Source organism: Coregonus clupeaformis, chromosome 23 (genome assembly GCF_020615455.1).
Source record: "Coregonus clupeaformis isolate EN_2021a chromosome 23, ASM2061545v1, whole genome shotgun sequence".
Taxonomy (NCBI): domain Eukaryota; kingdom Metazoa; phylum Chordata; class Actinopteri; order Salmoniformes; family Salmonidae; genus Coregonus; species Coregonus clupeaformis.
The window spans coordinates 20,597,827-20,609,202 of record NC_059214.1 but is presented as its reverse complement, the minus strand read 5'-3'; the positions used below and the strand labels follow the sequence as shown (position 1 = coordinate 20,609,202).

The 11,376-nt window shown below is 41.9% G+C and overlaps 1 protein-coding gene across 1 annotated transcript; it reads right to left on the bottom strand.

Moving 5' to 3' along the window:
- Positions 1–1,404: 1,404 nt before the first annotated feature.
- LOC121536268 (nostrin) lies at positions 1,405–10,744 on the bottom strand. Its single transcript, XM_045206407.1, has 14 exons — positions 10,718–10,744; positions 10,439–10,524; positions 10,075–10,158; positions 9,896–9,958; positions 9,691–9,772; positions 9,518–9,580; positions 6,403–6,507; positions 6,177–6,302; positions 5,861–5,959; positions 5,652–5,777; positions 5,419–5,529; positions 3,434–3,682; positions 3,289–3,359; positions 1,405–1,612 (listed from the first exon to the last, which is right to left on the bottom strand). The coding sequence occupies exons 1-13, from the start codon at positions 10,742–10,744 to the stop codon at positions 3,306–3,308; spliced, it is 1,275 nt and encodes a 424-aa protein (XP_045062342.1). The 3' UTR covers positions 1,405–1,612; positions 3,289–3,305.
- Positions 10,745–11,376: the final 632 nt, after the last annotated feature.

Here is an 11,376-nt window from a genome sequence, read left to right as displayed (position 1 = left end):
AAACCCTACCCCGACCTTTCATCACTGTGGGGTGTTTATAGAGGTGTGGGTATGGGGAAGTACCAGGCAGGTGGGTCAGGGACAGGATTGGGATGGCGGTTTTGGGGATTTTGGGGGACTCTGAGCTGCATCATCATGTTAACCATATTATGGATTCATCCAGGTCAACCTAAACAGGGAAATTATGCACTGATTAGATCTCGTAGAAATACTGAAACCAAGAAAGACTATTGGGGGAATGATTATTTTAATAGTTAAAGTCAGTTTAGGACAAGATGGGGGATTCAAGATACCATTCGACTTCTCCCATGAAGAGATAGGAGGTTTTGGGGGCTTTGGTAAGAAGGGGGCGTGTACAAGAAAGTTAGGTCCTAGAAGGTATGGTAAATACATTTGCACTGGGGAACGCTCATGTCCTTGGGCAAGGGTGTTTAAACATACCTGGGGAACATACTATGAGAATGGAATGGACGCAGCACACCGATGGGGAATTAAACAAACCCATGATAAATGTAAAATGGAGCTGGTGATAACGGTAATGTCAATTATGCAAGATGATAAGCAAGGAACTATTGGGTCTGTGTTGATGATGTCGGGGAAAATACATGTGTGAGGCTAATTTTTCAGGAGAGAAATTAATCTTCCACCCCCGAGACAGAACAGCAGGTAGATCTAATGTTATCACCAGAGGTACCAAAAAACTAGTCTAATACCCCTTGGAAGGCCCTCAGAAGGAATCCTAAATAGCACTAAACCACCAAGGGTAGAATATTTCCTCTTGCATGAAATGAACCAAGGAGAAGTAGAAGGAATTTCAAATGAGAACTTCTGGGTAAGGTGGATGAACTACACAGCTAGGGTGTTGGGTCAAACTAATTGTTATGCCTGTTCAACAGGTAGGCCAACCCTTCTAACTGCACCTATGCCTCAGACCATGTTCTCTTGTGTGATAGATTTGGGATCAAACCAAACCTCGCCTAATTGTTCTGATATTAAAATAACCACTCTTAAAAAGGATAATACTAAGGCACCCCAATTCACCATGAACCCCGGAGATTATCAATGTTATAGACACCAAAGTAATGCGAATCACAGATCAAATTGGAGAAGAGTTTACAACAACGTTTTTCTGGTGGGTTACAATTGATAAAAATATTGACTGGATTAATTACATCTACAAAGGTTTGTTAATTAGACAAGGGATGCAGTGAAGAGAATCTCAGGCCAATTATCCGCCACCTCACTCATGACCTGTGTATGTAATACATGTTCATGTTTGTTATATGATGTAAATGTTAAATAGATGCAATTTGCAAGTTGGTGGGGTTCTTCAGTGGCCCCCACATTTTATCAGGCATTTTGGAATATGTATAAATAATACCAAAATACCTGCCACACAATAGATTGAAGTTTTAGTTTACACTTTGACATTTTAAGACTAAATGCTTTACCATGTGCATCTGTTCCAATACAGACTGTCATACATCTGAGGTTCCTACAACACTTAACATGGGCAGCTCCTCCACGTAGGTTGATGAAAAATACCCTATCGGTCCATTCAAAATCCCATACCACCAACCACTGTCTTCCTTTTGATAGATGTCAAGGTCTCCTGTAACAAATGATTTTGTTAGTATATACAGTGGCGAAAAAAAGTATTTAGTCAGCCACCAATTGTGCAAGTTCTCCCACTTAAAAAGATGAGAGAGGCCTGTAATTTTCATTATAGGTACACGTCAACTATGACAGACAAAATGAGAATTTTTATCCAGAAAATCACATTGTAGGATTTTTAATGAATTTATTTGCATATTATGGTGGAAAATAAGTATTTGTTCAATAACAAAAGTTTCCCAATACTTTGTTTATATACCCTTTGTTGGCAATGACACAGGTTAAACGTTTTCTGTAAGTCTTCACAAGGTTTTCACACACTGTTGCTGGTATTTTGGCCCATTCCTCCATGCAGATCTCCTCTAGAGCAGTGATGTTTTGGGGCTGTCACTGGGCAACACGGACTTTCAACTCCCTCCAAAGATTTTCTATGGGGTTGAGATCTGGAGACTGGCTAGGCCACTCCAGGACCTTGAAATGCTTCTTACGAAGCCACTCCTTCGTTGCCCAGGCGGTGTGTTTGGGATCATTGTCATGCTGAAAGACCCAGCCACGTTTCATCTTCAATGCCCTTGCTGATGGAAGGAGGTTTTCACTCAAAATCTCACGATACATGGCCCCATTCATTCTTTCCTTTACACGGATCAGTCGTCCTGGTCCCTTTGCAGAAAAAACAGCCCCAAAGCATGATGTTTCCACCCCCATGCTTCACAGTAGGTATGGTGTTCTTTGGATGCAACTCAGCATTCTTTGTCCTCAAAACACGACGAGTTGAGTTTTTACCAAAAAGTTATATTTTGGTTTCATCTAACCATATGACATTCTCCCAATCCTCTTCTGGATCATCCAAATGCACTCTAGCAAACTTCAGATGGGCCTGGACATGTACAGGCTTAAGCAGGGGGACACGTCTGGCACTGCAGGATTTGAGTCCCTGGCGGCGTAGTGTGTTACTGATGGTAGGCTTTGTTACTTTGGTCCCAGCTCTCTGCAGGTCATTCACTAGGTCCCCCCGTGTGGTTCTGGGATTTTTGCTCACCGTTCTTGTGATCATTTTGACCCCACGGGGTGAGATCCTGCGTGGAGCCCCAGATCGAGGGAAATTATCAGTGGTCTTGTAAGTCTTCCATTTCCTAATAATTGCTCCCACAGTTGATTTCTTCAAATCAAGCTGCTTACCTATTGCAGATTCAGTCTTCCCAGCCTGGTGCAGGTCTACAATTTTGTTTCTGGTGTCCTTTGACAGCTTTTGGTCTTGCCATTGGAGTTTGGAGTGTGACTGTTTGAGGTTGTGGACAGGTGTCTTTTATACTGATAACAAGTTCAAACAGGTGCCATTAATACAGGTAACGAGTGGAGGACAGAGGAGCCTCTTACAGAAGAAGTTACAGGTCTGTGAGAGCCAGAAATCTTGCTTGTTTGTAGGTGACCAAATACTTATTTGCCACCATCATTTGCAAATAAATTCATTAAAAATCCTACAATGTGATTTTCAGGATTTTTTTTCTCATTTTGTCTCTCATAGTTGACGTGTACCTATGATGAAAATTACAGGCCTCTCTCATCTTTTTAAGTGGGAGTACTTGCACAATTGGTGGCTGACTAAATACTTTTTTCCCCCACTGTAATAAGGTTTTTCATCCATCCCTACAGTCTATTTTTAATGTTCCTTACCTTCTTTCATAATCAACTCATCTTCTCTGTCTGTGAAATCGAAAAGTGCTTTGCATTTCCCAATTCTGCACCTGAAGGAGACATTTCTATGTATTAGTGTTTCTTGTTAGGGCAAGATCGGAATGATAAATCTTTGTGATCGTACATGTGTATCGGTGTCACCTTCCTCGTCATCAGTCTTGGCCATGGCTCCATCAACACTGCAGCTCCAGGAGAGTGTGGCTCTATCTTGAATGACAGCAGTCAAGACATGGTTTGCTTTCACTGGGGCCTCTGCTGATGTCACACTCTGAGAGGGTCCTTTGTAAATGATGGAGCTCCTCAAACGCGATCTGAATGTTGTCTTTCTGATTTTGACTGGATGGGCCAATTGAATAATACTGTGCTCACAATCCTTTGAAAACAGAACATAATCTGGTTAGGATGTATATTTAACATGTTAAATTGCATATAGTCTTTTGTGTCATCAAAAAGGTTATGCCATGGTGTTTGTGCTGTCTAAATCTGAATGAACTGTATATGTTGTAAATTATTTAATATAGGCTAGAATTAATTTGTACAATGCCCTGACAAACGCACTTTGATTATGAATCTACACTATATATACACAAAATTAATTGATTTGGCTATTTCAGCCACACCCGTTGCTGACAGGTGTATAAAATCGAGCACACAGCCATGCAATCTCCATAGACAAACATTGGTAGTAGAATAGCCTTACTGAAGAGCTCAGTGACTTTCAACGTGGCACCGTCATAGGATGCCACCTTTCCAACAAGTCAGTTCGCCAAATTTCTGCCCTCCTAGAGCTGCCCCGGTCAACTGTACAGTAAGTGCTGTTATTGTGAAGTGGAAATGTCTAGGAGCAACAACGGCTCAGCTGCGAAGTGTTAGGCCACACAAGCTCACGGAATGGGACCACTGAAGCGCGTAGTGCGTAAAAATCGTCTGTCCTCTGTTGCAACACTCACTAACGAGTTCCAAACTGCCTCTGGAAGCAACGTCAGCACAATAACTGTTCGTCGGGAGCTTCATGAAATGTGTTTCCATGGCCGAACAGCAGCACACAAGATCACCATGCGCATCTGGCAGTCCGACGGACAAATCTTGGTTTGGCGGATGCCAGGAGAACGCTACCTACCCGAATGCATAGTACCAACTGTAAAGTTTGGTGGAGGAGGAATAAGGGCCTGGGGCTGTTTTTAATGGTTCGGCCTAGGCCCCTTAGTTCCAGTGAAGGGAAATCTTAACGCTACAGCATACAATGACATTCTAGACGATTCTGTGCTTCCAACTTTGTGGCAACAAAGGCCCTTTCCTGTTTCAGCATGACAATGCCCCCGTGCACAAAGCGAGGTCCATACAGAAATGGTTTGTCGAGATCGGTGTGGAAGAACTTGACTGGCCTGCACAGAGCCCTGACCTTAACCCCATCGAACGCCTTTGGGATGAATTGGAACGCCGACTGCGAGCCAGGCCTAATCGCCCAACATCAGTGCCCGACGTCACTAATGCTCTTGTGGCTGAATGGCAGCAAGTCCCTGCAGTAATGTTCCAACATCTAGTGGAAAGCCTTCCCAGAAGAGTGGAGGCTGTTATAGCAGCAAAGGGGGGACCAACTCCATATTAATGCACATGATTTTGAAAAGATGTTTGACGAGCAGGTGTCCACATACTTTTGGTCATGTAGTGTACCTTTTCTTTCCATTTTCTTATACTGTCACTGAATCGATGCAAAGTCTTATGTTCTCCCTCCAATTCAGCCAATGTGGTGGAGAGTTTGCAATTAATTGCCTCAAGAAGGTCCAGTTTTAGAGTGGTCTGTAGACATCCAATAGGAAATCACATTCAACAACACAATGATGGGAAATATATACAGGAAAAAGATGAACAAATATTTTTTTAAGCGTATATTGCAGTATGTAAATGTCCTCATCAAGCAACTGTTCCGTGTATTCCAGGTTCTTTTTGTTTGAGAACGATGGGTTTTCAGAGTAGGTCTTCACCAGTCTCTCAAGACCTATTATTCATTGGCTATTGGAAGACATTTAAACACATGAAACAAAAAGGTTTCACTCAGAAATGTATTATTTCCAGTGGAATTCTTTGCTTTCATTTTTCAACACTTACCATCACAGTCTTAGTCTTTGTTTTCGTGATACTGTCCTCCAGCCGCTGGAGTCTGGATTTGATGGCATCTCTTCTTCTGTCTATTTCCATCAATGACTTACTGTCCTCCTCCTGATTAACATAAGTCATTCGGGGTCAGGCACTGTGTAATGTCAGGCAAAATCACACCAATCCCAGAACTATTTACAAGTACAAATCTACTGTACAATTATGTGAACAAAATTGACCCTTACAAAATTATCAGCCATCAGAAACTCAGCCTTGTTGTCCTCTGCTGTTACACTGGTTTCCTCCACCAGACGTTGGATATCCTTCTCCAAATCAACTCTCTGGATGGCTTGCTCTCTTTGTTTCTGGCTCTGTAAGTCATACAAGAGGATAATGAATGATACAGTTTTTGTCACAGGGTTGTAATTAGGGTCATTTTGGGAAGAACGCTCACATGTACGAAGGTCTGTCCGAAGCTTGCCATGTGGAGGTTATATTCATTCAGTATGTTGCACAGAACTTCTATCCGCTGTTTCTCAAGCTCCTGGATTATCTGAAATGATAAAGTTAGTCTAGCAGCCACACAATATGAATGCTGCAAAACTCAAAACCTGACTCTCTCTAACTTGGAGAGGAGCCGTACAATTCAACTAAACTCTGCAAATCTAAACTTGTTGGGTGACCTGTATTGACCCCTTCTCTAGACCAGCAGTATCTTTTCTCAATACAAATGGTTTTGGAACAAATGTACTGTAGTGATTGGTCAGAACCTGGTAGCAGTTTTTCAGCGTGTTTTCCCACTTTAGTCTGATTTGATGGCCATCCATGTTGATGTTGAAGTACTTCTCATCTGCTCTCGTCTGGGCCTCAGCAGACTTTGTCAGTCGGTTCATCATCTAGTCAACAACAGATCAAGTCATCTTTTTAAAACTTTTATTATATTGAGAATGTCCGTTTTCATTAACATACATACATCATACAATACATATTCAGTGCAGTACCTTCTGTTAGTTTTTTCTCTGTGCAAATGAGTGTATTCTTTTCAACAAAGTTGAACAGGGCCTCGTGGTCTTTTGTCATTCCAACCAATTTCTTCTTAATCTGTGAGGGAAAATGTATAAACAATATTCTTAACCAATAATTTTATTTGATTTATGTAATCAACCAAATAATGTAACGTCTCAGAAATGTACAAGGAAGTAGAGTTCATTTAGAGTTAATTTAATTTAGACTTGATTGACTGATCAATACAGTACCCCCTGGATTTATCTTTATTTTGAACTGATATGCAGCCAGGACACTTCAATTGTAAATGACCTCAATATGAAACAATATTGTTGCTTTGATCACATCAGAAGATATCCTATATATCGTTTGCCCACTGACAAAGAAATGATCAGTCTATACTTTTAATGGTAGGTTTATTTGAACAGTGAGAGACAGAATAACAACAACAAAATCCAGAAAAACGCATGTCAAAAATTTAATAAATTGATTTGCATTTTAATGAGGGAAATAAGTATTTGACCCCTCTCAATCAGAAAGATTTCTGGCTCCCAGGTGTCTTTTATACTGGTAACGAGCTGAGATTAGGAGCACACTCTTAAAGGGAGTGCTCCTAATCTGAGTTTGTTACCTGTATAAAAGACACCTGTCCACAGAAGCAATCAATCAATCAGATTCCAAACTCTCCACCATGGCCAAGACCAAAGAGCTCTCCAAGGATGTCAGGGACAAGATTGTAGACCTACACAAGGCTGGAATGGGCTACAAGACCATCGCCAAGCAGCTTGGTGAGAAGGTGACAACAGTTGGTGCGATTATTCGCAAATGGAAGAAACACAAAATAACTATCAATCTCCCTCGGCCTGGGGCTCCATGCAAGATCTCACCTCGTGGAGTTGCAATGATCATGAGAACGGTGAGGAATCAGCCCAGAACTACACGGGAGGATCTTGTCAACGATCTCGTCAACGATCTCAAGGAAGCTGGGACCATAGTCACCAAGAAAACAATTGGTAACACACAACGCCGTGAAGGACTGAAATCCTGCAGCGCCCGCAAGGTCCCCCTGCTCAAGAAAGCTCATATACATGCCCGTCTGAAGTTTTCCAATGAACATCTGAATTATTCAGAGGAGAACTGGGTGAAAGTGTTGTGGTCAGATGAGACCAAAATGGAGCTCTTTGGCATCAACTCAACTCGCCGTGTTTGGAGTAGGAGGAATGCTGCCTATGGGACAGGACAACTTCACCGCATCAAAGGGACGATGGACGGGGCCATGTACCGTCAAATCTTGGGTGAGAACCTCCTTCCCTCAGCCAGGGCATTGAAAATGGCTCGTGGATGGGTATTCCAGCATGACAATGACCCAGAACACACGGCCAAGGCAACAAAGGAGTGGCTCAAGAAGAAGCACATTAAGGTCCTGGAGTGGCCTAGCCAGTCTCCAGACCTTAATCCCATAGAAAATCTGTGGAGGGAGCTGAAGGTTTGAGTTGCCAAATATCAGGCTCGAAACCTTAATGACTTGGAGAAGATCTGCAAAGAGGAGTGGGACAAAATCCCTCCTGAGATGTGTGCAAACCTGGTGGCCAACTACAACAAACGTCTGACCTCTGTGATTGCCAAAAAGGGTTTTGCCACCAAGTACTAAGTCATGTTTTGCAGAGGGGTCAAATACTTATTTCCCTCATTAAAATGCAAATCAATTTATAACATTTTTGACATGCGTTTTTCTGGATTTTTTTGTTGTTATTCTGTCTCTCACTGTTCAAATAAACCTACCATAAAAATTATAGACTGATCATTTCTTTGTCAGTGGGCAAACGTACAAAATCAGCAGGGGATCAAATACTTTTTTCCCTCACTGTAGTCTTATACTCAGCTGGCCCCTCCCCGGATTTTGTGTTAAACGCTCTACAACAAAGCTTTGTTTGTGTCTAACAAGCTTTCTCTGCCCTTAACCTTGTTCTGAACATCTCCAAAACAAAGGTTATGTGGTTCGAAGAATGCCCCTCTCCCCACCGTTGTGATTACTACCTCTGAGGGTTTAGAGCTTGAGGTAGTCACCTCATACAGGTACTTGGGAGTATGGCTAGACGGTTCACTGTCCTTCTCTCAGCACATATCAAAGCTGCAGGCTAAGGTTAAATCTAGACTTGGTTTTCTCTATCATAATTGCTCCTCTTTCAACCCAGCTGCCAAACTAACCCTGATTCAGATGACCATCCTACCCATGCTAGATTACGGAGACGTAATTTATAGATCGGCGGGTAAGGGTGCTCTTGAGCGGCTAGATGTTCTTTACCATTCGGCCATCAGATTTGCCACCAATACTCCTTATAGGACACACCATTGCACTCTATACTCCTCTGTAAACTGGTCATCTCTGTATACCCGTCGCAAGATCCACTGGTTGATGTTTATTTATAAAACCCTCTTAGGCCTCACTCCCCCCTATCTGAGATACCTACTGCAGCGTTCATCCTCCACAAACAACACCCGTTCTGCCAGTCACATTCTGTTAAAGGTCCCCAAAGCACACACATCCCTGGGTCGCTCCTCTTTTCAGTTCGCTGCAGCTAGCAACTGGAACGAGCTGCAAAAAACACTCAAACCGGACAGTTTTATCTCCATCTCTTCATTCAAAGACTCAATCGTGGACACCCTTACTGACAGTTGTGGCTGCTTCACGTGACATATTGTTGTCTCTACCTTCTTGCCTTTGTGCTGTTGTCTGTGCCCAATAATGTTTGTACCATGTTTTGTGCTGCTACCATGTTGTGCTGCTGCCATGTTGTGTTGCTACCATGTTGTTGTCATGTGGTGTTGCCACCATGCTGTGTTGTCATGTGTTGCTGCCATGCTATGTTGTTGTCTTAGGTCTCGCTTTATGTAGTGTTGTGGTGTCTCTCTTGTCATGATGTGTGTTTTGTCCTATATTTTTATTTTTAATCCCAGCCCCCGTCCCCGCAGGAGGCCTTTTGCCTTTTGGTAGGCAGTCATTGTAAATAAGAATTTGTTCTTAACTGACCTGCCTAGTTAAATAAAGGTTAAATAAAAAATATAAATAAAAAAAAGGTTTGCAAAAAATTTAAGGAAGGCTTACCTTGATTTGTTCACTCCAGTTAGTCACAACAAGTTTTCCGGTTTTCTCAACAACATTATCAAGCTATTCAAGAAAGGGATAAGAATAATATGTCTCAATGTAGAATGATGTAGAATGATGTAGAGTGATGTAGAGTGATGTGTTGGTAGGAATAAATGGTCCAAATTACTTACAGGTCTCTTCCTCTTGTTGTGCACCTCTATGACTTGTCGAATTTCTAAAATGGCTTCTTCCTGAAAAGCACTTCCTAGCGCTCTAAAACCAAAACATAATCTCAGACTACAAAATATCCAACAACATATTTACTACAGGAAAGGCTCATAATAATGTCATAATATGATATATTATGTTAAGGTCATAAGGTAATGCGTGTAATACCTGTGTGTGTCTGCTGTTGAGTACATTTCATCAGATACATGGCACCATGCTCGGTAGGTGGAACTTCATGGAAATGAAAACAACAACATGCAGATTAGAGAGAGAGATTAGAGCACTATTACATTGGCACATGACTTCCACTTACAGTTGATATTTTATCGAAAAGGTACCCAACTCACTTGTCATTCATCACCTTGGATGCCTTGAGGAGTTTCCCAGCAAACTTCTGCAGTCCCTTGGCATAACTGATTTCCAGCTCAGCCCTAGTCACTGAGAAATGTCATCAAGGCACGTTACTTTTTTCACACTGAGGTGAAACAGTGACTACAGGTAATCCAAATTCAATCCAGAAGTTAGGACTTCAGCATGCAGTCCTGAATGGATGTGTTGGTACGTAACAAAAAAAGAATATGTGCGGTCCAGCATCAAAAGTGTTTTACTTTTCCAATCTGAGATGGCATAATATGCTCAAATAAATGACCTCACTAAAGGATATTCTCAAGGAGTTGTGTATGCAAAGACATAACATTACATTGACCATACCTTTGCTGAAATACTGTCATGAGCTCCTTGCAGAAATGCTCCCCATTTTTGTAAAACCTCTTCAGATCTTGGTACAATAGGTTGTACTAAAACACATTCACCAAGTCGTGGTGTTGTCAAGCTGTGGCTATCTTGAGTAACCACTAATAAAAACAGCTATGAAGAAAATCCATTACATTTTGACTTATGGTACAAACATATAAAGGAGAAATAAGCTACATTTTTCTTTGTCCATTTTACTAAGTGTAGTCTTTGAAAAGAGGTAGAGTGAGTACTCACCGTACAGTTGCTCACAGGGTCCGGCATTTTCAGTCCAAGGTGGTTTATTGACTTTGCACTTTGAACACTCTCCTCCTAAAGTCATTCATGGGGAAATCACCTGAGCAAATACACTGAGTATACAAAACATTAAGAACACTTGCTCTTTCCATGACATAGACTGACCAGGTGAATCCAGGTGTAAGCTATGATCCCTTATTGATGTCACTAGTTAAATTCACTTCAATCAGTGTAGATAAAGGGGAGGAGACAGGTTAAAGAAGGATTTTTAAGCCTTGAGACAATTGACACATGGATTGTGTTTGTGTGCCATGCAGAGGGTGAATGGGCAAGACAAAACATGTAAGCGCTTTTGAATGGGGTATGGTAGTAGGTGTCAGGCGCACCGGTTTGAGTGTGTCAAGAACTGCAACGCTGCTGGGTTTTTCACACTCAACAGTTTCCTGTGTGTATCAAGAATGGTCCACCACCCAAAGGAGATCCAGCCAACTTGACACAACTGTGGGAAGCATTGGAGTCAACATGGACCAGTATCCCTGTGGAATGCTTTCGACACCTTGAAGGTGTTCCTAATGTTTTGTACACTCAGTATATAGCCAGTGCACAAAGGAAAATTCCATTGGAAGATTCAACCATTTATGTCCTCACCCATCCACTGT